Source organism: Scyliorhinus canicula, chromosome 9 (assembly GCF_902713615.1).
Source record: "Scyliorhinus canicula chromosome 9, sScyCan1.1, whole genome shotgun sequence".
NCBI lineage: Eukaryota > Metazoa > Chordata > Chondrichthyes > Carcharhiniformes > Scyliorhinidae > Scyliorhinus > Scyliorhinus canicula.
This window is the reverse complement of record NC_052154.1, coordinates 140,408,262-140,436,204: the sequence shown is the minus strand read 5'-3', so window position 1 is coordinate 140,436,204 and position 27,943 is coordinate 140,408,262. Positions and strand designations below refer to the sequence as shown.

At 47.8% G+C, this 27,943-nt stretch overlaps 1 protein-coding gene across 3 annotated transcripts; it reads left to right on the top strand.

Moving 5' to 3' along the window:
- The first annotated feature begins 106 nt into the window (after nucleotides 1–106).
- On the top strand, nucleotides 107–27,943 carry LOC119971746 (dual specificity protein phosphatase 7). 3 transcript variants are annotated; one of them, XM_038807781.1, is made up of 4 exons: nucleotides 107–298; nucleotides 11,741–11,886; nucleotides 24,274–24,458; nucleotides 26,945–27,943. In XM_038807781.1, the coding sequence occupies exons 3-4, from the start codon at nucleotides 24,333–24,335 to the stop codon at nucleotides 27,797–27,799; spliced, it is 981 nt and encodes a 326-aa protein (XP_038663709.1). In that variant the 5' UTR covers nucleotides 107–298; nucleotides 11,741–11,886; nucleotides 24,274–24,332; the 3' UTR covers nucleotides 27,800–27,943. The 3 variants fall into 3 exon arrangements, with proteins under 3 accessions (XP_038663709.1, XP_038663706.1, XP_038663707.1); XM_038807778.1 differs by having other exon boundaries at nucleotides 108–298; nucleotides 11,741–11,840; XM_038807779.1 differs by lacking the exon at nucleotides 107–298 and adding an exon at nucleotides 757–1,251 and having other exon boundaries at nucleotides 11,741–11,840.

The following is a 27,943-nucleotide window of genomic DNA, read 5'->3' as shown; positions in this document are numbered from 1 at the left end:
CGTCATGATTGGCTTTGGCAGCCAGCCTGCAGAGAAACTCCTAATTCGGGTCTCTCGGGATTTCGTCGATTACGTCTTGAAATTGCCTTGAAAACTGTATCCAGGATACACCCGGGGAAAACCAGCCAATGACAGCAGGGCGGCATCCCGATTGCATAACCTGGGCAGACTGAGCCGGAGATTTCAATGAGAGGCAGTCAGCAGTCTCCTCAGGAAAGAACAGATGCAAGAGAATGGTGACACTGATGGGTGACTAACTGTGTATTGTTTTTAACAAAAGTCCAGAGATCTCCACCAGGTGAGACCGTTTATTTACACTTGTTTGCAGCCCCCCTTGTTACAGAACAGGTTTAACCCGGCGAATCGGTGACAGTGTTTACTCAAGCGTTAATTAGAAAATGCAAAGCGGCATGGCGCAATGTAATGTTTCATGTTTCGATGTAAACGCGCGTTTTATTTATTTATCACTGGATCTTGCAATGTGTTCATTGCGGGATTGGCGTCCGTGCTGTTGGACCTGCCGAGCGCGTGCAGTCCAGGCCCATTGAAAGAGCTAAGCTGCCCCTGCTGCAGATGAATGGGATGCACAGCGCGGTCCATGACCGCATGCACAGTGCTAGGAGCAGGAGGGCGATCCCCAGGAATGACAAATTCAGGAAATGCCCAGCGATAGGCAGGGGCGGGCGAATAACAGGGGAGGCTCCCAGTGCATCGAAAACCATTCGTTTAAACCGGATACACCGCTTTGCACGTTAGCATTAAATGATGATTCACTCTGTAACGTCTGAGGCTAGCACTGATGCGGGTTCTGGGCGCTTGTTTAATTTTGACTGCACACACACACACCATTCCCACATCCCCTCTGCACTTCACAAGTCATTCTCGAGTTGTGAAGACGTGTTGGGCGTCCCGAGGTGCTGACAAGCTCTGTTCAGTGTACCTCCTTTCTTCCAAGACCCAGCATTTGGATCGGGCGGAGAGCGCGGATGGAAGAGTCAGTGTTGAAATGGGCCCCCTGCGGTGACCGAGCGAGGTGTGGTGCCAGCTGCTTCAAGATGAAGAGGCTGGGCGGGTTATTGTTTTGTTAAAAGGCGCGAGTCGGGCAGAGTGGGCATCGCTGGGCAGCAGGATGGATGGCAGGAGCGGCACAGCGCCCCTCCAGCAGTGGAAAGCGCGGAGATGTGCTCGCTCATTGCAGCAGAAGAGGAACTGGCCCTGGTGGTCCTCAGAGGCTGAGAAGCTGCTGCTAAGGTAACTGCCCAGAAGCCGCGGTGGGCCCGTTGCGGGGCTGTGTTGTGTTGACTGTATGAGGAAGGACGGCAGATCCTGATGGTCAGGGCACCAGGGAACTGTTTGAAACAAATCACAGGCTTTGTGCTTTCCCTCGAATGACATCTTCCGCCGGTAGCGATGCTGGACGTGATTGAGTTTGCTTCCAGAGGCAACTGGATATTCTGTAACTGTAAATGAGTCTTGGTGATGACATTAACATTCTGGTCAATACACTGGCAGTGAGTGTGGCCGGCTGTGCTCTGTGAACTACTCTTTGGAGTGCGTGTTAGCTGAAATGATGGATGAGGCTGTTTTTATTGCCTGACTTTGATACCGGTGTGGGCGAGCAGTGTATAATTTTCCTTTGGTAGTGCCTTGTAAAGTATTTTTATTTCACAGGGGCGGATATACGACCTGACCTCATACTGAAACTGGCAAATTGCCACTCAGAGGATGCACAGCACAGTAGAAAGAAATGTTGAGGGGCTGCTGTTTCCGATTCGTCCCAATTTCCCGGGAAATTAGGGCGAGATTCCCGTACATGCTCCTGTTATAAAAGGGTCTTTCAGAGAAGCTATCGGCGGAGTATAGCAGCCAGTCTTCCTTTGCTACATACTTTAGATGGGGGAGAAACAGGAGAGTGGGGCTCAGGAAGTTTGAAGACACAAGGAGCATATCCTCAGGGCTCACGGCTACCCAATGGAGCAGAAGTGTTGCTGGTAATCCACCAAACGGGTTCTCAGTAAGGACCATTGTATAAGGATACTCTTCAACGGGAATGTAATCCGTGACTGTGCCAACTCCCAGAAACACATATACAATAACACCCACATTAAATAAACAAAATACTGCGCATGCTGGAATCTAAAAAAACAGAAAATGCTGGAAAAACTCAGCAGGTCTGGCAGCGTCCGAAGGGAGAGGATAACATCCAAAATACATTCTCAACGGAAGTGATACCACTCAATCCTTCTTGGCATCCTAAAATATATGTAATTCAAAGGTTACCACGACATCTTCTGTTGCCACACATCTGCACAAATCAAGATTTACATGGCAGAGAGGCCAGTTGAAGAATTAATTATAGACCGTTTAACTGAAATCACCATTGGCTGCATGCAGTTACTGTTCAGACACTGCTGACAATGTTGTCCCTTTTAACAACAGGCTGCTGGCGTGCTCTCTTAATGCCCAGTTTCATACCCTCACCATCACAAAAGGCGGGAGAAGGGGAAACAATTAAGGGCAGAAGGAATTAAGGGAAGCACGGTAGCATTGTGGTTAGCATAAATGCTTCACAGCTCCAGGGTCCCAGGTTCGATTCCCGGCTGGGTCACTGTCTGTGCGGAGTCTGCACGTCCTCCCCGTGTGTGCATGGGTTTCCTCCGGGTGCTCCGGTTTCCTCCCACAATCCAAAGATGTGCAGGTTAGGTGGATTGGCCATGCTAAATTGCCCGTAGTGTCCTAAAAAGGAAGGTTGGGGGGGGGGGGGGGGGGGTTGTTGGGTTACGGGTATAGGGTGGATATGTGGGTTTGAGTAGGGTGATCATTGCTCGGCACAACATCGAGGGCCGAAGGGCCTGTTCTGTGCTGTACTGTTCTTTGTTCTTTGTTCTTTGAATAGAAGAGAATTAGAACCATAGAATTCCTACAGTGTAGAAGGAGGCCATTCGGCCCATGGAGTCTGCACTGACCCTCTGAAAGAGCACCCTACCCAGGCCCACTCACCCATCCCGCAACCCCAGTTAATCTTCACATCCTCGGACACTAAGGGGCAATTTAGCATGACCAATCCACCTAACCTGCACATCTTTAGACTGTGGGAGGAAACCCACGCAGACATGGGGGGAGTACATGCAAACTCCACACAGACAGTCGCCCAAGGCCGGAATTGAACCTGGGTCCCTGGTGCAGTGAGACAGCAGTGCTAACAACTGTGCCAGACAAACTAGAAATGAATATAGTAGACTGAAACAGTGGGGAGGGGGAGAGAAATGGAAAGAAACAGTATCACAATGGTACTGAAAAGGTTGCCCAATATCTAATTCGGATTTCAGAGGCGCAATGATGCTTTTTGTTTGCAGCCACAGCAGAGTATGAATAGTATCTTGGCATGCTGTTCTATATAAAAGGCACGGTAGAAATACAGGATGTTGCAGTGTTTAAAGTTTTAGCTGAATTGTGCTTTGCCATCTGCGGTTCCAATCAAGAAAGCAATAAAGCTCATTTACACAAGATTCTTAATCGTGCAAATTCTGAATTGCCTTCTGTTCTATATTTGAACTTGCACTTCCAGCCCTCCGATATAGTAATTTAATTATGAGACTTCTGCACCAACCTGTTGGAAGGGACAATGCTGATGCTCATATCATTATATTCATATTGTTAAGATTGTAGTTAATTAATTAAAACAGAATATTTTAGGTCTATTTGCATCGAGATTTTTCAAGCTACCAAGGAATTAACGACTTTGTTAAAAAGGAAGAATGATGCGTGGTTTATTTTTTGATACTCATAAATAACAGTGGGGTGGAGGCATAATTCAGGCAAATCAGCTGAATATCGCCTACATTCGACTGCCTGTCCCAAAAATAAACAATAAATCAAGCTGCTTTTGGTACAGGCACCTGACTGCCAGATGTGCTGGCTAATGGTCGACAACACCCAAAATTTAACTTGACTTCCTTGCCCCTTGATACTGACAGATCCACAACTCTTCCATGGCAGTACTTGCTGTAAAGGAAATGAAGGAGATACTGGAGGTCTGGAGATACCAGAGACTGCAATACTCAGAATAAAAGCAATATACTATTTCCAAGCCTTGTGTTGAGCATGGTTGGAATAGCGTAAGAGGCCAAAATCATAGTGAAGATGGGGAGCTAAATGGAAATGAGGACACAGTGGAAGTGTTTGACAAAGTGATACTTTAATCTGCACTTTATTTCCTTATTGCACCATTAGCAGCAATAATGACATGCTAAATTGGACCATGTTTTTATTTTTGGAGACTGTGACGGACATGAGGGGGTGTAATTTCAACGGCACTAATTTCTCCTTTTACCACCTGTCTGTAAATAGAAAAGTGTTTTTGATTTGTTGCCCTCTTTCTAAGTGGTGGCATATTTTCCAACCCTTTAGTTTTGGTGTGATCCAATTTTCTATTAATAGCAAACTCGAGATAGGATGAACTGAAAGGGTTAGTTTATTTGTGCACATTCAAAATGCGGGAGGAGGGTCACAATGTCCCCTCCTTTGCAATCACACAGTAAAAGAGGGATCAAGAAAAAAAAAACAATAAAGAATATTTATTGACTTAAAAGAAAAGCACACAAGAAGGACGATAAAACACTAAAACAATACACATAACTACCTGATGGCTGTATACACAAAGTGCGGGATTCTCTGTCCAGCGACGTTGGTATTGGAAATGTGATTGGCAGAGAATCAAGCGTGAACTGAAAATCGTGGCCAGTGATGGGCGCCTGATGGAATGCTATGCTCCAGTGCCTTGACAGCGGCATCAATGTATTATAATCTGCACATACAGTAAACGCCGTTGGCATATCATTAACAGGCCTGACCTGGTATTCTTCGAGGCCTCCGCAATGCTCCAAATCCGGCAGGAGGAATTACCGGCGGCGAGTTTCACTTGTGGTTTTAAGAATCGAGAAACATGTTCCGTGGCTGCTGAGGGTGAGAGAGGAAATAGGATATGTTTCCAGAGGCACGACCGTGTACTCAGGACCAGGGTGTCCAGGCACGGACCATCACTGCCTAAGCCTGCAAGGCAGCCACCTTTCTGCGTACCCCATTGACCATCCACCATGGCTTATGACTGCGCAGAGTGACACTGGCCATATGGGTGCCCCTATCACACCAATCCCTCCCCCCAACCAGGCGCCACCCACCAGCGGGGCATCACATGGCCCACCCATGGTGATACCCACAGTAGCCCCTATAGGAGGGAGCTAGAGGAGGCTGTGGAGCCTATCACCAGTATGGATAAGGTCAGCCACCGGTAGCCATGCCAGCAGGGACAGGTGTCTACCAGCAGGGACGGATGCCGGGCACCGATGGGGACAGGGGTGCAGAAGGCAGAGTGACAGGGGGAATGGTGGGGGTGGCTGTGGGCATGGGGGAGGAGAAAGGAATGGGAGAGAGGGGGACATGCGGGGATCAAGGCTGCAGTGCAGGCCAGGACCACTGTGTAGCCCATTGGACCTGGTTAGGTATGGGGGTACCCACCATGCTAACATGCCTGCCTTTTACTCCCTGGAGACAATGGACATCAGAATCCAACCAGGAACGGTGGCCTTCATCCTGCTTAGGGTCTGCATCTCCATTGTCAATGCAAACTCCCTTTCTAGGAGCCCGAGACCGGTCTGGACTGAAGCTGGTCCCTGGGGCTGAGCTGCCCTCCGACCGTCTGCTCCATCAGAGGCTCCTGCCTCCCTCCACCTGATGTACCACATCACATGTGTGGTACGTACCAGACAGTGCCCCAGGAGCCTCTTCACTAACATGCCCAGCCGAATGGAGTTTCTCTGGGATGGTGAAGGGTGTTGGAGACAGCTGTGATGGGAAATCAGTGTCGTCCCCGGACTGGTGCTCCAGGGTGTCTCCGGCTAGCATTTGGGGGCCCTTTGGCTGGATTCTCCATTCCTGCGTCTAAGTGCTGACACCAATGAGGGATCCGTGATGTTCCACGACGGAAAAATAGGTGCCACATCCGCACCGATTCCGTTACCGGTGAGGAGCGAGCACCGGCGCCACGTGAAATACCCGCGGAATGCGCGAGAAATGGTGGGAGAATCGCCGAGTCTGTGCTGGACATGCGCAGAGCTGACAGTCTGCAGCCACACGTATACCTACACTCCCCCATGCACACACTGATCGCACCCGAAAGGATGGCGCCGGTTATGCTGGACCCTGTACCCGCCCACCCCGACCCCACATCATCGAGCAACGGAGAATCCCACCCTGTGTTGCTGTCCATTGCCTGCTCATTGTTGGAATCTGCTTGGGGTCGGGTGCGGGGGACATCAGAAGGGCCCGCCTCGTCGCCAGGTGATCCTGCAACACACAACACAAGGCCCATGATTGGATCATGGGTTGGGGTGATAAACGGGTGGTGAGGAGGTGGTGTGCGGGTGGTGAGGAAGTGGTAAAGGGGTGGTGAGTGGGTGGTGAGGAAGTGGTAAAGGGCTGGTGAGAGGGTGGTGTTGTGGGGGATGGGGTGGGAGTCATGCCACACACACGCCATGGGAAACTGCAATGCAGTGGGGGTCTCACTTGGTTGCCTGATGCCGACTTCCACCTTTGCAACTGCCAACACTCCTGGCCCACCAACCAGGTCCAGTGCCCGCCGCTCAGTGGTGGTTGGGGGGCCGCTAGCCTGGCAGTCCCCCTCCGATCTTCTCTCTCTCTGGTTGTGTGCCGCCTTCTCCTAGGGGTTGGGGGGAGACATAAAGCACACAGAGTTAGACTGTCGGACGCGGGCCGAATACTGGGTAGGTAGCTTGATTTGAGGCCTGGGCACCCATCCATGGCAGCCGGTATGGTGCTTGCATGTAGTGCAGGGTGGGGAGCGTGCACACTGCCGATGGGTGATGTTTGGTCACCCTCTGGGTGATGGGGGGGTGATGTGGATGTTTGGGGCGGGCTTTGGTGTCAGGAACGCAGTGTTGTCTACTCACCCTGGCCGTCCTGAGGAGGTTGCTCAGCTTATTCTGGCACAGTTGTCCAGTCCTAGTGTGGGACCCATGGTGCTCACGGCCTCTGCCATCTGCGTCCAGGCCCGGTGTACGGCAGTGGGTGACAGCCTCCTTCCCACTCGGAGGAACAGGGTGGCCCACCTCTCCTCCACGGCATCCAGCAGGCTCTCCAGCTCTGTGTCCGTAAACCGACGTGCCATTCTCTGTGCTGCCAATGTGTTGGCTGGGATGAGTGTGTGTGGGGAGTGGAGTGCTAATATGCCGCTGCAGCTTGTTAGCCTCTCGAGTGGCAATCTGGGCGAATCGATCGAGTTCCTCATGGTGCCGATGATACCCCATTAATGAATTGCTCTGGGACCAGCACCAATTTAGTTATCATGGAAATCCACTGATTCTGTCTCAGCATGAACACTTAATTTCAGAAATGTAGAATCCCGCCCATGGTATTCCATGAAGTTGCCTCTTTGTTCCCAACTACCTACATTTCCTGAACTCAGAGATGGCCTTTAGCATATGGGTGCCAATTCCCTTATCTCTCCACTTTGAAGTTACCTCTCCTACATCCTATGGTTCTCAGTAACTCACATAGGTAAACACTTGCTTTTCTCACTGGTATGCTAATTCGAATATCAATATACCCCTTCAGACAGCTGCCCTTATCAATTTCCCATTTTATTTTATCCCAATTTCATTTTTGAATCATAATTTTTCCCAATGCTTAGCAGAGCTACCTGTAGACAATGAGCAACAAAGGCAGATACCAGCCACACTGAGGCCTACTGCTGGAGAATAGGCAGAATATCCGAGAGCCAGCATCCTCAAAGCACAGAGAAGTGGACAAACAGCCAACTGAAGGGTACATGATCACAGACAAAAAGCCCTAATCATTAACATTTGTTATAATCAATAAAATAGTTACATGCTCCCTGAATTGAACCCGACAGCTCTGCATCAATGTTCAGCAGACTGATTGGGTTCAACGATTTGAAAATCGCCATTAGCCCCTAATTGGAAGAAAATGGGTCCCTGATGCCTACCTCGTTTCTTTATAAATTCCAGCACATCCTGAGGGCAATGGGATACTGGCAGGCCACATAGAAGTACTCCTTTTAAACGGTGCCTGCTCCCCTTTCTTCCCACATGGACAATTGGAAATCTCACCCGTGCTTCACTTCATCCAATATAAGACAACTCCAACAATCCTGAAGCACAATAGGTTTGACTCATAAAACAGCTTTATGTGTTTGTGAGACATTCTGAATGATTTTGCAGCACATAATACGCACAATTAGTGATTAGATTAAAATAGACATTTGTTAGTGTGTTTTCCCTCTATAGAGTAGGCAGACTGTATTAAGAAGGTGAAATTCAACTTCAGCCGCAATGAATCAGCCAGCTTTTATACCCCCAACTCAATCTTCCTTTCCATTGACTTCAATTGATAGGAAAATGGGCCACTGTGTATAACAGTATCAATTTGTTGCCCACTTTATTCTCTGGCCAAAGTTGCATTTGAAGCTCAATATTTGCTATAACTAAACTGTTAACCTAGAACATTACAGCGCAGTACAGGCCCTTCGGCCCTCGATGTTGCGCCGACCGTGAAACCCCTCTAAAGCCCATCTACACTATTCCCTTATCGTCCATAAATGACCATTTGAATGCGTTTAGTGTTGGCGAGTCCACTACTGTTGCAGGCAGGGCATTCCACGCCATTACTACTCTCTGAGTAAAGAACCTACCTCTGACTTCTGTCCTATATCTATCTCCCCTCATTTTAAAGCTATGTCCCCTCGTGCTAGACATCACCATCCGAGGAAAAAGGCTCTCACTGTGCACCCTATCTAATCCTCTGATCATCTTGTATGCCTCAATTAAGTCACCTCTTAACCTTCTTCTCTCTAACGAAAACAGCCTTTCCTCATAAGATCTTCCCTCCATACCAGGCACCATCCTGGTAAATCTCCTCTGCACCCTTTCCAATGCTTCCACATCCTCCCTATAATGCGGCGACCAGAACTGCACGCAATACTCCAAATGCAGCCGCACCAGAGTTTTGTACAACTGCAACATGACCTCATGGCTCCGAAACTCAATTCCTCTACCAATAAAAGCTAACACACCGTACGCCTTCTGAACAACCCTCTCAACCTGGGTGGCAACTTTCAGGGATCTATGTACATGGACACCAAGATCTCTCTGCTCATCCACACTACCAAGAATCTTACCATTAGCCCAGTACTCTGTCTTCCTGTTATTCCTTCCAAAATGAATCACCTCACACTTTTCTGCATTAAACTCCATTTGCCACCTGTCAGCCCAGCTCTGCAGCTTATCTACGTCCCTCTGTAATTTGTAACATCCTTCTGCACTGTCCACAACTCCACCGACTTTAGTGTCATCTGCAAATTTACTCACCCATCCTTCTACTCCCTCCTCCAGGTCATTTATAAAAATGACAAACAGCAACGGCCCCAAAACAGATCCTTGTGGTACACCACGAGTAATTGGACTCCAGTCTGAACATTTCCCATCAACCACCACCCTTTGTCTTCTTCCAGCTAGCCAATTTCTGATCCAAACTGCTAAATCACCCTGAATCCCATGCCTCCGTATTTTCTGCAATAGCCTACCGTGGGGAACCTTATCAAACGCTTTACTGAAATCCATATACACCACATCAACTACTTTACCCTCATCCACCTGTTTGGACACCTTCTCAAAGAACTCAATAAGATTTGTGAGGCACGACCTACCCTTCACAAAATCATGTTGACTATCTCTGATCAAATTATTCCTTTCCAGATGATTATACATCCGATCTCTTATAAACCTTTAAAGGGGTATAGTATTGGTAAATTACTGTGCACTCCACTCCACTCCATACTAAAATGAACTTATAATGCAGTTTGCACATTCTCCCGTGTCTGCGTGGGTGTCACCCCCACAACTCAAGGAAGTGCTGGGTAGGATTGGCCGCACTAAATTTCCCCTTAGTTGGAAAGATTTTAAAGTAAATAAAAATTAACAATTAGTCCTTGCGAGCTTTCTGCCTGGCCTTGGAAGCTACTCTCTGTGAACTTAAGTGAAGGATGTTGAGAGAGCATCTGAATGGTAACAACTGATAATGCTGGAGATGATTCAATGGGCCTGAAAGTTTAAAAAAAATCTTTTTATTGGTATTTTCAATATTATATACATTACCGTTCGTTTTTGTTTATTGTACTATGGGCCTGAACTTTCCCTGAGTGGCATTCATCATTGGATTGCCACTCTGCTCCTAGTTTCTTGCCAAAAATCCTGTCTTGCGGAACGTCCGACTCAGGCCAGGCAAGGTTGGAGTTGTACAGATCAAACTTGGGGCCTAGTGTCAAAGGGCAGCCAAGTCGAAGGAAGCCACACTCTTTTTATGACACTGACTGGAATAAAGCAGGAAAGTTAAAAGTTCAACAAAGTTTAAAGTTCCTTGACAGGTCATGGAAACGTATGTGTTTCAGGTAAGTGGGTAGGGTTTGGAGGGGATCGGTTGGGTGGGGCCTCAGGGGGTGCTCGGTTCTCATAAGGGGGGACTCACTTCTCGGGGCGATTGAACCCTGAAGGGGGTGGGGGGGGGAGGAAGGGATCAAGTTTCAGGGAGAGTAGCGGCCTCAGGCGTATAGTTTCAAGCCTTGGAGATGCTGTTCAGGCATCAGGGAGATGGGGAGAGACATCTGACCTCGGGTTAGGTTGGACACTTGGGAGTCAGGGTTGAACCTCAGCGAGGGGCTTGCGCCTTGGGAGAGCCAGGATGTACCTCATGGTGGGAGGTTGGGGGGGGGGGGGGGCGGGGGGTGGCTGGTCATGCCAGGTCAGAGGGTGGTGGGGGAGGTGATGAGAATGTGCCTGGTGGGGTAGGGGGTTGAGATGGGAATTTGGCTTGGAGGAGGGGTTTCAGTGTCAGGGCTGGTGACAGGGTGTGGGGCAGAATCGTTCTGGGGGTGGGGGGAATCCAATGTGTCGGGTAGTTCCTGTTGTGGTGGGTAGTCATTTGGTGCCATGTGGAGTTCCATTGGGTGTAGCTGCGGCGGGCTGGAGGGAGACCCTGGCGTTTTGGGTTGGTGGAGGAATCCCTTGGGTGGCAGACTCCTCGGGGTGGTCAATGGGATGGAAGTACCCCGTGGAGGAGGAGGGCACTGGCTGGAGTCCCCTGAGGTTACAGGAGAGAGGAGGTGTCCCATGCGGTGTCCCTGTGGGCCTGTGCAATAGTTTCCCAGAAATTAAAAGAGTTTAACGCATCCATCTGATTTTGTTGATGTGATAGCTAAGGCAGACTGATATCTGGAAGAGTACGATACCACTGTCGACTTGTGCCATTTCTTGATTCCACTTGACAGGCTTTGGCCTACCCATCAGGCTGACTAACAATGAGCAATTGCCCAATCTACGATTTTTTTTTAACAGTGATCACTTATTTTGTAATACTATGCCACATCCTGCAAATGTCCAGCCAATGAAAATGTCCACTGCTTTATGCCCTAACAACCATCAAATAGAAGGTGTATGGCACTTTAAAGAAATTCTTATCTGCCTTTTTGTTTGGCCAGTCAGGTATCTAGTACACAGAAAAAGCTTTAAGTTTCTCCAAATCTGTTCAGCTTATGTATTCGAGAAGGAATGTATTTGGGGTGTACCTGTGCCACACCTCTGCCTCATCCGACATGTCCTTGTGAGTATCCCATCAATCCCTGACATTTATTCTCCTTGTGAAATTTCAGGAGGTCTAAAAAATGGAACCAGTGGAGAAATGGCACAAAGACTTGCTCATTCTCAAGCTTCTGGACAAAACGTTGAACTCAAAGGAAAATGGGACTACAGGTAGGGATGATGGACTCGGTCCTGCAACTAACGCAGACTTGAAATGGTGAATAACATTTGTCAGAAAAAAATAATTTAAAATATTTAAATATATAACAATTCTATACATATAAATAATCTACTCAATATAAAGTGTTTGAATTAAAAATTTTAATTATTTTTCACTCCTCCAGATGTCTACCTTTTTTCATAAAGGTTCTAGCTGTTCCTTTGATGGAAGGATAAGTAAAAAGAGGGTGCCCAAAGATTTTGCCTTAGCTTGGAAGAAACAAGATAAATTGCAATGCCCTTACATCCAGATAAAATAAGTAGAGGAAGGAATAAATGGGAAAACCTCTTGGTGGGAATGGTTAAGTAACACACCGTTTACCCACAGAGTATGATGGTAGCCAAGGGAAGGGGGGAATTCAATTTGACTAAATACTGGCGGTATAAATAGATGACTGCTTCAGAGCTTGCTGTGTTGTTACAAGTGGTAACGTTAGCAGTGAAGTGGTTACAAAATCCTGTCAAGACAGCACTGTTACAGGTCATAGCATTGAACCAGAGTGAATATGTATGAGGTACAGGATGAATAATCCAATTCGTGACTTTTAATGACATCCTCAAATTAAAAACAACGGGCTGGATTCTCCATTCCTGAGTCTAACCGCTGACACCAACGGAGGACCTGTGGAGTTCCACATCCGCACCAATTCTACAACCGGTGAGGGGCTAGCACCAGCGCCGCGTGGAACACCTGCAGAACACAAGAAAAACGGTGCGGGAATCACGGGTCCATGATGAACACACGCAGGGGTGACAAGCTGCAGACGCGCGTACACTATACACCCCCCCCCCCCCCAGGCACACACCGATCGTGGCTGAAAAGATGGCTATGGTTATGCAGGACCACATCCCCATCCACCCCGACCGCACAGCACACCTCCTGGCCACCCTCCACTACTCCTCCAGCTCTGACAGAAACTCTCCGGCCAGCGGCTCGACTGTTGGCGAAGTATGGCGGTGCTGGACACTGTCCGTATGCCCTCTCTCTCTCTCTCTCTCCGCAGCCAGCATGCCAGGTTCATGACTGTTAGGAACACACGTGGACCGCGCCGTCGGGAACTCGGCTCATCGGAGACAGAGCATCGCGGGTGGGCCTGCTAATGAGATACGAACGTGGTTGCAATTATGTGCAGTGTGCATCGCAATGACGCCGTTTTCAAGGGGGCAGAGCATCTTGATTTGGCTTCAAACCAGCGCCAGGGGCTGGTTTAGCTCACTTGGCTAAATCGCTGGCTTTTAAAGCAGACCAAGCAGGCCAGTAGCACAGTTCGATTCCCGTACCAGCCTCCCCGGACAGGCGCTGGAATGTGGCGACTAGGGGCTTTTCACAGTAACTTCATTGAAGCCTACTCGTGACAATAAGCGATTTTCATTTCATTTTCATTTTGGCATTGGGAGCTATTGTCCGCCAGAACGCAAATCCCAAATTTGGCGTCAGCCACTAGAGAATCCCGCCCAACGTCTTTGCAGTTTAGTTGTCATTTATAGTCTCATCCCTGTCACAGACAATACCCGTGGGGCCTCGTTAAGTAGCCCAATTAATGGTGAATAGCATTGCCAGCCTCGCATTGCCGGCCAAGCGCTGGGAAGCTCGCGGCAGTTCCCGCTCGCTACCACACTTAGAAACCTTTCCGGAGAATCGCACCATGATTCCCAGAGTTTCTGCTCCTGGCCATTGCTGGAAGTTATGGGTGAAGACACGTATCATGATCAAATTGCTGCTGCCTATTGGGCTGCTGCATCTGAGCATGAGCCAGGCTATTCAAAGAGAGAAAGGATAAGAACTCGAATACAATATGACCCTTGAGGTTGTGCTTTGATTTTGAACAGCAATCCTCACAAGGCTAGATTCAATTAGAGATCTACGGAAAAGTTAATGACACGGGCAGCTCCAAATACTCACTAAGAGGTGCACTTGATTGATGAAGATGGTCAGACACCTTATTAAAAGATCACTGTTGGAGCACCCTCTAGTGTTGGCAGAAGAGCAATAATAATCAAAGTTGTGAGGAGGCGCTGTGTTGAAATATATAATTTTAAAGAACAGGCTTTATGTGATATTTAGTGCAGTAATACTTTGACAAGCAGTACAAATCAAATGTTTCTCACAAAGTTGGGATCTGATTGTTATCTGTAATTCTTCACATGGCAAGATTCTTTACAGTTGAAAAATATAATGGCCTGCATATTGTGGTCAGCAGTAAATGAATAGCACTTCCTTCTGACCTCAAACAGCAGCCCACAATATTTTAGTGGGCTCTGGAGCACATACATCCTCCATTCCAATGACACTTTGAATTTGTTACTCTCTACAGGGGATATGTGGTGTCCAGCAAAAGTTTGTCTCATCAACGAATAAGATTGACAAATCCACACAGATTGCAAAGCCGGAAGTTCAAATCAGGGAATATGAATCACATTTAAATCACTGGGCAGAAAATGAAATGATTTTTATGTGGGAAAGATAAATATCCAAACACAGACTTTAATTTTAAAAGATCTACATTTTTTAGTGTTCTGAAAGAGATCCACACATTTCATTGTTATTAAATTCACTTTTTAAGATCAGCAAAGTTGTTCATAAGTAATTGTGACTTTGCCCACTGTTTAAAAACTCAGTTACTCCTAATTGAGCAAGGCTTAACATTGTAATTGTTCTTTGCATTTTGTGAACCCATCTGTAAAGTCTGCGACAGTGCACCTATGGCAGAGCAGGGGATTATCACTGACAGCAACTTCTCTATTTCTATGTTTAACTGTGATGTGGAGATGCCGGCATTGGACTAGGGTGAGCACAGTAAGAAGTCTTACAACACCAGGTTAAAGCCCAACAGGTTTGTTTCAAACACTAGCTGTCGGAGCGCAGCTCCTTCCTCAGGTGAATGAAGAGGTGTGTTCCAGAAACATATATAGACAAATTCAAAGATGCCAGACATTGCTTAGTATGTGAGCATTTGCAGGTAATTGAGTCTTTACAGATCCAGAATAGGGGTAACCCCAGGTTAAAGAGGTGTGAATTATCTCAAGCCAGGACAGTTGGTAGGATTTTGCAAGCTCAGGCCAGGTGATGGGGAATAAATGTAATGCGACATGAATCCCAGGTCCCAGTTGAGGCCGTACTCATGTGTGCGGAGCTTGGCTATAAGTTTCTGCTCGGCGATTCTGCATTAGCGTGCGTCCTGAAGGCCGCCTTGGAGAACGCTTACCCAGAGATCAGAGGCTGAATGCCCTTGACTGCTGAAGTGTTCCCCGACTGGAAGGGAACATTCCTGCCTGGTGATTGTAGCGCGATGCCCGTTCATTCTTTGTTGCAGCGTCTGCATAGTCTCGCTAATGTACCATGCTTCGGGACATCCTTTCCTGCAGTGTATGAGGTAGACAACGTTGGCCGAGTTGCACGAGTATGTACCGCGTACCTGGTGAGTGGTGTTCCTACGTGAGAATCACCAGGCAGGAATGTTCCCTTCCAGTCGGGGAACACTTCAGCAGTCAAGGGAATTCAGCCTCTGATACCCGGGTAAGCGTTCTCCAAGGCGGCCTTCAGGACGCGCGACAACGCAGAATCGCCGAGCAGAAACTTACAGCCAAGTTCCGCACACATGAGTACGGCCTCAACCGGGACCTGGGATTCATGTTGCATTACGTTCATCCCCCACCATCTGGCCTGGGCTTGTGAAATCCTACCAACAGTCCTGGCCTGAGACAATTCACACCTCTTTAACCTGGGGTTACCCCTATCTCTGGATCTGTAAAGACTCAATTACCTGCAAATGTTCGCATTCTAAGCATTGTCTGGCATCTTTGAATTTGTCTATATATATGTTTCTGGAACACACCTCTTCATTCACCTGAGGAAGGAGCAGTGCTCCGAAAGCTAGTGTTTGAAACAAACATGTTGGACTTTAACCTGGTGTTGTAAGACATCTTAGTATGTTTAACTGCACATACATGGATGCTACAGATTTCTGTCAGTTTCACAGAGTAATGACTTTGAGAATTGCTGAAAAAAAATACATTTTGTTGAAGCTTATTGTCCAGCCAGAAGATTGCCAACTTTCAAAGGGAACAACAATTTTTACTGCATTGCTGCTCCCTTTGAAATTTGGTATTCTTGTGCACTGTTCTCCCAAAAGAGAACAAAGTCCCCCAGCAAGCGTGTTTTGCCGTTTGCTTCCCCGCACATGCAGCGCCGGCAAGCACATGGCTATTCAACGTGAGGGGCCTGAACTGGGATTGCATTACCAAGGCCGCACACAACCTCTTAGTACAGTGGGGAGCTCCGCTCGCCGGAACTCCAAGTTGTAGTGAGAGATCAGGATTCAATTTCTAAATGGTGTCCTAATCTCCAAGGCCCCCGAAACAATCCCCAACTTTCCCCCCAGCCCGAATACACTATGGGAAGTCTCCCCTGCATTCCACCCCCCCCCCCCCCCCCCCCCCCCCCCCCCACCCAAACCGGGAACTCTCTCCTGATTGCACGCACAAAATAAATAATAAATGCCAGCTTGGCACTGTCCATGCCAGCTAGCAGTGCAACATGGGCATCTTGGCAGTGCCAGGCTGACACCCAGGTGGCACTGTCAGGGAATCCAGGTGACACCAGCAGTGCCAGGGCACCACCCTGCCCAGAGGGCATGCAGCTGGGGGACCTAATCCCCTGGGAGACCCCCATAAGTACCGTTCCATCTGGTCCCCGAAGGGGCTGAATCTTCAAGCCTGAGGTACCTCGGGAATATGCCAAAACGTGGGTGGGATTCACATCATAATGTCTCACGAGATTGTGTTGAACCTCATGTGGCGTGGTGAACCGGGTGGATCCTGGGAGTGGGGTCTCCTGGCTTTCAGTGGCCACGCTGTGTGTTCAGGGTGGAAAGTTTCAACAGCATGTCTCTCTTTTCAGCAGTACTCAAGTTCTGTACTGCCAAGTGAATAACAGTAATAACTGAGCAATGATAGCCTCACTGTTAATACTGCAGCAAATCCTGGGCCAGTAAATAATTGTAATATTCAATGCTAAGAATTCATTTACCGCTGAACGGTTGGTGACAGTCTCATGATAATTGCTCCTCACAGAAGAATGATTAACGGCATTTGATTAATTTTTTGTGTCTATAATAACCAAGTTTTAACAGACTATATAGTATTTCTGGAGTAGATAATATGCTGAATTATTTCTCTGCAATCAGTTGTAGGCAGCACGATAGCACAGTGGTTAGCACTGTTGCGTCACAGTGCCAGGGTCCCAGGTTCGATTCCCGGCTTGGGTCACTGTCTGTGTGGAACCTGCACGTTCTCCCTGTGTCTGTGTGGGTTTCCTCTGGGTGCTCCGGTTTCCTCCCACAAGTCCTGAAAGACATGCTGTTAGATGAATTGGATATTCTGAATTCTCCCTCTGTGTACCCGAACAGGTGCCGGAGTGTGGCGACGAGGGGCTTTTCACAGTAACTTCATTGCTGTGTTAATGTATGCCTACTTGTGACAATAAAGATTATTATTATATTGCCAAGATATCTTCACGATATATTATTGTTTTCAGTGTAGTAAAATCCATTTAAAAACTTACAGTATAAAAATGGGAAATATCTACAGTTTAAAATTTTTCAGCTATCTACCCATGTACTGCTATGCTTCAAATAAGCACAATTCAGCAGAACAGAATCCTCAAGGCTTGCTTTGGTTGGGCAAGTTTTCATTTTCTTCCCAAAAATGTTATTCCATTTGCCTACCTGATCTGTATGAGCAGGCACTTTGCCTAGCCCAAGCCTTCCATCAGTGCTCTTGTTGACGGTCATCAGGAGATATGAGTGGTTAACACTTTTGTTCAATCACTGTCCTTTGACCCCAGGACAGACTGTTGTCTCCTCATGGTGCCTCCTTGCTTAAATTTTGGGTTCATTCAGTTGTTAACTAAATATAACTGGATTTAAATGAAGAAATATAAATGATGACCACAATCTCCACAATTTACTTTAACACATCTTTCCTTTCTGAGATGATAGCTAAGCATCTCCAACAAACATTGAAGATCCACACTTGTTTGCAATCCTCCATCACCCACTTGAAATGTGACACAGGTTTATCTTTAACCCCACACAACATTACTTTTGCAATAGATGCAATTTAAAATGCTTTTTTTTGCATCTATATCACTTATGAAACTATAGGCTGACAAGACAAATATGGACATAGAAAGCATTTTGGTTCATTTGGAATGTAGACCATCTCTACAATCACCACTGAATTAATTGCCTTTTTAGTGGTTTCCCAAACAATTCCCTCAATCTCCAACTGCAAAGTCCACTCGAGGAGTCGATCGGTCTTTATATGAAAAATATCCTGCAGTTGCCTTCACCAGCTTTAACTTTTGCCCCTTGTATCTTAACAAGGTTTGACTTTTAAACTGTCTTTTCTATTCACTTTCTTTGATGTTGTCAAGGTTTCACAAGGTTTCCCCAATTTTCTTCTTCTAAGTCAATGATTTCCAAGGGCAGACCTGATGGGCCGAATGGCCTCCTTTTGTACTGTAAATTCTGTGATTTGAACCTGAAAAATAACTTTGTGGTTCTTTTCGACACTGTCTCTGAAACATTCCGTTGTATCTTGATAACAAAAGCACTATGATGGTTAGGCCACATTTAAAGCACTGCAACTAGTTTCAACACAGCACCGTGCAACATTTAAAAGCAAATGTAAAAATACTGGCGGCAAGTTAGTTTCTGTGATTTAAAATAAAGATTTGTCCCAGGTGTATTGGTATCAAAATGAGATAGGCAACATAGAAATTGAACAAATGAGACTTTTAAAGAGAAGGTTGTTTAGGTCCGGAGTAGACACATTCCCACCAGGATGAATGGAAAGTCATCCAAAGCTAGTGCATCCTGGCTGACTAGAAGTTAGGTTTAACAGAAACAGAAAAAGGAGGCTTAGACCATAAGACCATCAGCAAAATTAGGCCACTCGGCCCATCGAGTCTGCTCCGCCATCCAATCATGGCTGATATTTTTCTCATCCCCATTCTCCTGCCTTGTCCCCATAATCCCTGATCCTCTTATTAATCAAGAACCCATCTATCTCTGTCTGAAAGACTCTGTGATTTGGCCTCCACAGCCTTCTGTGGCAAAAAGTTCCACAGATTCACCACCCTCTGGCTGTAGAAATTCCTCCTCATCTCTGTTTTAAAGGATTGTCCTTTTAGTGTGAGATTGTGGCCTCTGCTTCTAGTTTTTCCAACAAGTGGAAACATCCTCTCCACATCCACTTGTGACATATGTAAGCTTTGAAATACAGCAACCAACCAAACTGAATACAGAAAGTTCAGAGGCAATCTAAAACAGGGAATAAGAGGGGCGAAGAGTGAGTAAGAGAATATAATAAAACCAACGTTAAAAAGGAACCCGAGAGTCTATTATAAACTCATACGTCATGATTTTGTGGTCAATGTGGAAGCAACAATGCTTGCAGTTGACACGGAAGAAAATTGTCCACAAAGATCTAGCAGACTCTGAGGCCTGGATTTCCTTCTCTTGGCATCAGTTAAATCTGGCACCAAGTCAAGGGATCTCCAAGAATCCAACGACAATGATGTCACCAAGCAGTTAAGCAGTCAATCACGTTAAAATATTTTAAAGACAGCAAACGAGAAAATAAAACTACACATTATCCTTAATTTTAAATTTTCCAGATTTCAAAATAACTGATTGGCGTATGGATTTTTAAAATCATAATGGAAAGAATTGATATTCCACAAATATAGAATAATTTTCCAATGACAGTAAAGCAGTTGATATTAATTATGAACTAAGTAGATGCTTAGAAACGCACTTACACCTCATTTAATAAAGGGCAATATTTTAAGGATTTTTACAGTGAGACGAACAGCATTAAAGGGCAATTTATCACCAGTTCAGTGATTTCTAATTGATTGCATTCTGGAGTTCTCCTACAGTGCACACTATGGAGGAAATCAGTAACCCCTGGGTTTCAGTATTTCATCATTGCATGTGTAGCCGCCTGCAGTCGCTGTCAGTTTCAGAGGAGCAATGATGCAAATGTTCACAGTTTCAGTGTCAATACTACCACAAAATCGGGGCCATAGATAGCAAAAGGAGAGCAAAAGATAGCAGCAAACAGAAAGATGGGGCTGATTAAGACTACAAATCCTCTCCTTTTGTTTAAATTTAACTTTCAACACCTCACCCTCTTCCCATGGCTGTGATTTGGGGCCAGCAGGCCCATGGGAACTCCCAAGAGATCGACCCGCATATCCCCCCGGCTTCCTGCCCGGTAGTTAAAATTCTTCCTCAAATATTTGCTTCTCCCAAAATCCAATAGAAAGGAGGTTCTGTCAGATTGTAAAGTGGTTGCAGAAATGTTCATGGTCATTTTTCACCCCCATGCATTGCAAGTGTAGACCCAATTGTTTTCTGAATGGCAAAGTAAATATTTTTTGATTATGTTCTCAATAATGTTTTTGCTGCTCTGTTAGAGTCTGCAACTCTGCTAATTTCTAGATTACTCTTTGGCCCTCTGACCATATTTCTGAAGGCCTCTGCATTCTGCCTAATGTTGTTCTCGCTTTCCTCCTTGTAGACTTTATACCATTCATTTTTCTTTCTTCTTGGTGATCTATTTGGGTCTGTGCAATCTCTACTTGCAAGTCATAATTTTTGTTTTATTTCTTCTTAGGCGGTGATGGAGGTTGACATTTCATTGCCTGGCTGTTGTTGTTCGGAAGAGGTGGTGATGGTCCATCATCCTATCTTTTTCCCTTCTTCCTTCATTCCTGCACATCTCGTGCTCACCGTCTTCTTCATCTCAGTGTGCTTTTTTCCATATCTGACTTAACCTGTCTCTCCTTCCCTCTCCCATTAGTGCGCATGTCTCCCTCCTCTTTCTGTCCTCGGGCGGGATTCTCCGACCCCACGCAGGGTCGGAGAATCAGCCGGCAGCGGCGTTATTCCCGCTCCCGCAGGGTTTTTAAATCTCTGACCGGCCAAAAACCGGCGCTGTGCAAATCCCGCCGGCAGCCTCTGAAAACAGCTGGCGCCGGCGGGATGTCATTATATTTTTAGTTTCCACAAATCTCCGGCCCGGATGGGCCGAAGTCCCGCCGACGTGGCCAGGGGTCACGTCGGCGAAAATCACAGTTGCTTTAAAACGGCGTCAACCATTGATGATGGTTGACGCCGTTCAGTGTCGGGGGGTGGGTTGCGGCATCGGGGGGGGGGGGGTTGCGGCATCGGGGGGGGGTTGCGGCATCGGGGGGGGTTGCGGCATCGGGGGGGGTTGTTTGCGGCATCGGGGGGGGGTTGGTTGCGGCATCGGGGGGGTGGGTTGCGGCATCGGGGGGGTGGGTTGCGGCATCGGGGGAGTGGGTTTGCGGCATGGGGGGGTGGGTTGCGGCATCGGGGGATGGGTTGCGCCATCGGGGGGTGGGTTGCGGCATCCGGGGGGTTGCGGCATCCGGGGGGGGTTGCGGCATCCGGGGGGGGTTGCGGCATCGGGGGGGGGGCATGGGGGGGGGGGGGTTGCGGCATCGGGGGGGGTTGCGGCATCGGGGGGGGGGGGTTTGGGGGCAGCGGCGTGCAGAGAGGGGGGGCTACGGATGCCCTGGGCCAACGCACCGTCGCCCCCCCCTCTGTACGCCGCTGCCCCCTACCCCAACCACCCCCCTCACCACCCCTACCTCCCTCCAACGCCCCTACCCCCCCTCCCCACCACCCCAACCCCCCTCCCCACCACCCTTACCCCCCTCCAACGCCGCCCCCCATCTCTTGCAACGCCGCAACCCCCCACCCTCAACGCCGCAACCCCCCCTCATCGCCGCAACCCCCCCTCTCAACGCCGGGTCCCCCCCCTCAACGCCGGTACCCACACACCCCCCCCCCAGGGTTTGGGGGCAGCGGCGTGCAGAGAGGGGGGGCGACGGTGCGTTGGCCCCGGGCATCAGTCGCCCCCCTCCTCTGCACGCAGCTGCACCTGCCCCAACCCCCTCCCCTCACCACCCCTACCCCCTTCACCACCCCTACCCCCCTCCAACGCCGCACCCCCCCACCCCCCACCCCCCACTAACGCCGCACCCCCCCCCCCACTAACGGAGGAAGGAAGGGGGGGGAGGAAGGAAGGGGGGGGAGGAAGGAAGGGGGGGGAGGAAGGAAGGGGGGGAGGAAGGAAGGGGGGGAGGAAGGAAGGGGGGAGGGAGGTAGGGGTGGTGGGGAGGGGGGGTAGGAGTGGTGGGGAGGGGGGTAGGAGTGGTGGGGAGGGAGGTAGGGGTGGGGAGGGAGGTAGTGGTGGTGAGGGGGGGGTTGGGGTGGGGGCAGCGGCGTACAGAGGGGGGGGGGCGACGGTGCGTTGGCCCCGGGCATCCGTCGCCCCCCCCTCTCTGCACGCCGCTGCCCGCAACCCCCCCCCGATGCCGCAACCCCCCCCCGATGCCGCAACCCCCCCCCATGCCGCAACCCCCCCCGATGCCGCAACCCCCCCCCCCCATGACGCAACCCCCCCCCCCCATGACGCAACCCCCCCCATGCCGGAACCCCCCCCCGATGCCGCAACCCCCCCCGATGCCGCAACCCCCCCCCCCCCCGATGCCGCAACCCCCCCCCAAATGCCGGAACCCCCCCCCCAAATGCCGGAACGCCCCCCCCCAAACGCCGGAACGCCCCCCCCCCCCCAAATGCCGGAACACCCCCCCCCCCCCAAATGCCGGAACCCCCCCCCCCCCAATGCCGGAACCCCCCCCCCAAATGCCGGAACCCCCCCCCCAAATGCCGGAACCCCCCCCCAAAATGCCGGATCCCCCCCCCAAATGCCGGAACCCCCCCCCCAAATGCCGGAACCCCCCCCAAATGCCGGAACCCCCCCCCCCCCCCCCCCCCAAATGCCGGGTCTGTCTTTCTCCTCCTCCTCCAAAAAACGCCGGGTCTCACCACTTCCGCAGCTTGTGAAACTGACGCGTATCGCGTCAGTCAGCTGCTGGCCCCTCCGGGAACGGAGAATAGCGGCCTAAAAGAAGGCCCCCACGCCGGAGTCATGTACACCGATTTTTCTCGCCGGAAATCGGCGTTACGACGGTCTGCGGAGAATCCCGCCCCTCTTTTCCTCTTCCTCGTTGTGCACATCTCTTCCTCTGTCTGAATTCCTAGATAGCAACAACACATCTTTTATCTATGCAAGCAAAAAGTTGTATGATTTATTACATGGGTTCTGAGGTGCAGCCAGTCTAGTTCCAGGTTGCAAATCAGGAACTCTATCTTGCTGACAGAGACACAGAGAAGTATTTGAAAATAAAGGGCCACATTTGATCCTGACTATTTTGCTCTTTTTCTCTGAGACAGACAGTAGTCTTTGTGTTAATGTTTAGCCAGGAACTTTGTTATACTATTAAACATGCATTGCATGGTGCTTAAAGTGAAAGGAGAGCCTCTGTAGCATGAGTACTGTAGAGCTCATGGCAGAGAGTTTAAGCTCCCTATTATGGGTGGGATTTTCCAGGCCTTCCTGCTGGTCCCACAGAGGGTGACGACCTCGTGGCGGGACAGGTGAGCCACACAAAACAGCGTAGACTTCGGCGGGACTGAAAACCACCTCTGCCACCAGAAAATCCCACCCATTGTCACGGGGGGAAAAGAAAATGAAATTGATTTCCAAAACTTTGCCCAGCTGTCACAAGTTGCAAAAATTGGTGTGCTCCAGGAGGTGTACATCACAATATTTACGTTTATAACAGGATGGCTCTCCGAACACTTCTCTCATTCCCGAGTAGGATCCCAAAAAAATCTGTTGGCCGAGAGCCGGCTTTTTATTCTGATTTCTGAGCATCTTCAGACTTTTAGACTCCAGGTTTAGGCTCCTACGTTAATGGTGGGGTGGGGGTGGGGGTTGGGGGGGCAGTGGGGGGGGGGCGTTGGCATATGGAAAAATGAAAAGACTCGATTAGCGATTTCATCACTTCACACCTCCCTGAATTATATTTAATCTGCCACATGTTCGCCCATTCCACTAGACTGTCAATGTCCTCTTGAAGTCTATCACTACTTTCCTCACAGAACACAATGCTTCCAATACTGACTCTGATGGTCCCTCCATAAATAGTGACCTGCTGATACTATAAGGTTATATCCATCAGGAAAAGATGAACCCGTTGGATCTGCATAATGTGTGACATAATGGAGGCTTGTAAATTTTGTAATGTTTGCTAAACGAAGGGAGAATGTTTCACATTGTGAGAAAAGTAAGGCAAGCGGCCATAAATATAAAATAGACACCAAGAAATCAAATAGGAAATTTAGAAGAAACTTCTCAACTTCTGAAGTGGTGAGTAGGATTCTTGTCAAAAATACTTGCCTTGAATATAAACCTATTCATCTTCTCTTCTATTTCATAGGGTCTTGCCCAAACTTGGTTTTGAGTAAAAGTGATCGGCCAGACTACAAGCACATAACCATGACATCTACCCCAAAGCTTCCTGTTCGAACACACAGGCCACTCTGTTTGTCCGTTTCATCTGATGGCAATGGCAGATATGCCGCTTTGGAAACCCAGGATTTTAAAAGCAGCATGAAATCTCAGGTATGAGCAATAATAAAATCTAGAAGGGGGTATATTTTACAATTGGTGAAAATGGGAATCATTGGAAAGAAATATCAGGCAGGGTGCATAATGGAGTCCAGATTCTTGAGAAGTTGGTCATTGTAACGAGGTACTTGGTGGGGTGGAGGTGCATTGAGGTGATCTTTGCAATTGAAACTCACCAGAAATCAGTGCCATGGAGGGGAGGAGGAGAACAGGCAAAGAAATTGAAAAATAGGGATTATAATTTTTTTTACCTTAATTATTTTTTAATGGTTTAATGTTGTCGGAATCAATTTGATGAAATTGAGACATTCCTTTGCCTAACAGAAAGAGGGTATTATACGAACAATCGATCATTGAGCTTCACTGATCCTGTCATTTGAACTTTTCATTTGAGTTCAAAAAGGGGGAGATACTGGGGGGTCTTGAAAAACATTAAAGTAGACAAGTCCCCAGGGCCTGATGGGATATACCCCAGAATACTGAGAGAGGCAAGGAAGGAAATTGCTGGGGCCTTGAGAGAACTCTTTGTATCCTCACTGGCTACAGGGAAGGTCCCAGAGGATTGGAGAATAGCCAATGTTGTTCCTTTGTTTAAGAAGGGGAGGAAGGATACCTCACGAAATTACAGGCTGGTGAGCCTTACGTCAGTGGTAGGGAAATAATTGGAGAGGATTCTTAGAGATAGGATTGACTCACATTTGGAAACAAATGGACTTATTAGTGATGGTCAGCATGGTTTTGTGAAGGGGAGGTCGTGCCTCACTAATTTGATCGAGTTTTTTTCGAGGAAGTGATAAAGATGATAGATGAGGGAAAGGCAGTAGATGTTGTATATATGGACTTCAGTAAAGCATTTGACACGGTACCTCATGGCAGACTGGTTCAGAAGGTGAAGTCGCATGGGATCAGAGGTCAGCTGCCAAGATGGATACAGAACTACTCGGTTATAGAGACAGAGGGTAGCAGTGGAAGGGCGCATTTCTGAATGGAGGGCTGTGACTAGTAGCATTCCTCAGGGATCAGTGTTTGGACCGTTGCTGTTTATAATATATATAAATGATTTGGAGGAAAATGTAACTGGTTTGATTAGTAAGTTTGCGGAAGACACAAAAGTTGATGGAGTTGCGGATTGTGATGAGGACCATCAGAGGATATGGCAGGATGTAGATTGGTTGGAGACTTGGGCAGAGAGATGGTAGATGGAGTTTAATCTGGACAAATGTGAGGTAATGCATCTTGGAAGGTCGAATACAGATGGAAAATATACAGTAAATGGCAGAACCCTGAGAGTATTGATAGGCAGAGGGATCTGGGTGAACAGTTACACAGGTCACTGAAAGTAGCAATGCAGGTGGAAAAGGTAGTCAAGAAGACATAGGGCATGCTTGCCTTCATTGGCTGGGGCATTGAATTTAAAAATTAGCAAGTCATGTTGCAGATTTAGTTATGCAGCACTTGGAGTATCGTGTTCAATTCTGGTCGCCAGAGTATCAGAAGGATGGGGGGGTTTTGGAGAGGGTACAGAAAAGATTTACCAGGATGTTGCCTGGTATGGAGAACATTAGCCATGAGAAGAGGTTGGCGAAACCTGGTTTGTATTCACTGAAACAACAGGGTTGAGGGGCCACCTGATAGATGTCTACAGGATTATGTAGGGCATGGACAGAGTGGATAGTCAGAAGCGTTTTCCCAAGGTGGAAGAGTCAATTACCAGGGTACATAGATTTGAGGTACGAGGGCCAAGGTTCAAAGGGGATGTACAAGGCAAGTTTTTTATAAAGAGGGTGATGGGCACCTGGAACCCGCTGCCGGGAGAGGTAGTGGAAGCAGATACGATAATGATTTTTAAGGAGCGTCTCGACAAATACATGAATAGGATGGGAATAGAGGGATATGGTCCCCAGAAGGGTAGGGTGGTCAGTGCAGGCTTGGAGGGCCGAATGGCCTGTTCCTGTGCTGTAATTTTCTTTGTTCTTTGGGTCCCCTAGTCATTTTTATAGCAAGTGTCACATAAACCAGTTATGTTCCCAAGAGTTTTACCTTCATAAAAGCACATTTGGTAATCCTCCTCTGTCTTTGCAACGACATTGCATTGTGCAACATGTTTGGTGTCACTGAAACAAGATAGCACATTGCTCTTCATCCCAAATAAACAAACTAAACATTTGTAGACAGCTTTATTTTTAGTTGGATGCTGAATCCATACATTAAGTGGTGTCCACATGCTTATAATCACCATGGCTTTAGGTCTATCTTGTTGAAATCTAACTATCTGGGGACTCGTTTTGCACCAAAAAGCATGAACGATCAAAGTTCCAAATGAGAAATGTGACTCAGAAATCAAATCACTGAGAAGCATAATATCAAACAAAATTAAAATTCTTTCAATGCATCATTTTAGAACAAAGTGATGTTCCTGTTAATTTCAAGGAATTTTTTAATTGATCTTTTTACTAATAATATTATCATAACTCTTTCAGATGGTCAAGGCTGACAACACTAGAGCTTCTAGCAGCACTGGTTCTCTGGAGAGAGCCTCCCTCTTTTGTGCTTCTACATCTACATCAAGCACGTCTACATCAAATCTGTCGAGTTCCAATGAAACATTAGCTAAAGCTAAATCATCCAACAGGTTCTCCTTATTTTCACCCCCTTGGAACAGCAGCTCAGAATCTGATTCTAACCCTCCTTCAAGGTCTGGGTCCAAAAAACTCAAGAACCACCACCGCAAGTCCTTAAACAAAATAGACAGTCCAAAGGACTGCAAGCGGAGCATCCCTGAGCAACTGCAGTACTCTGAACCAGTCATCGCCAAGGTAACCGACCACATTTATGTGGGGAATCTCAATGCTGCCTACAGTGGACGCATCCTGTGCAAGAACAATATAGACAGCATTATCGATATGAGCAACCTCCCTGGAGAGTTCAACATGTGTCTAATTCCATGTACTTGCTCCAGGAATGTCAAGCACAGCTGGTCTCGTCTCAAGGTCGACATCAATGACTTTTCAAATGATGACGTTTTCCCTTTGAAACATCGATGCTTTGAAGACATTAATGAGTGCATTAACGCATCAACTGAGAAACAGAAACGTGTCCTGATTCACTGCCGGGATGGATATTCCCTGGCACCGACCTGCATCATACAGTACCTCATGCAGAAGCAGAACATGCAGCTCATGACTGCGTACGAATTTGTGAAAGCCAAGTACCCACTCAATATCAAGGAATGCCACCAGAATCTCTTAGTAACGCTTGAGAAGTCATTAAGGCCTGGGAACACAAACCCTGAGTGTTTCAAACAGGCACTGTCCCGAAAGATGGCTTGGACTTAGCTGAAATGCTTTCGCATCCGATCCAAATAAATGCCTTAAGATTTCCCTCACCATTTCCACCAGTTAAAATAGAAATGGCCAGAAAGTTTGCTTGGCTTGAATATGTTGTTTGAGATATAAAACCAGGACAAACCATTTTCTTCC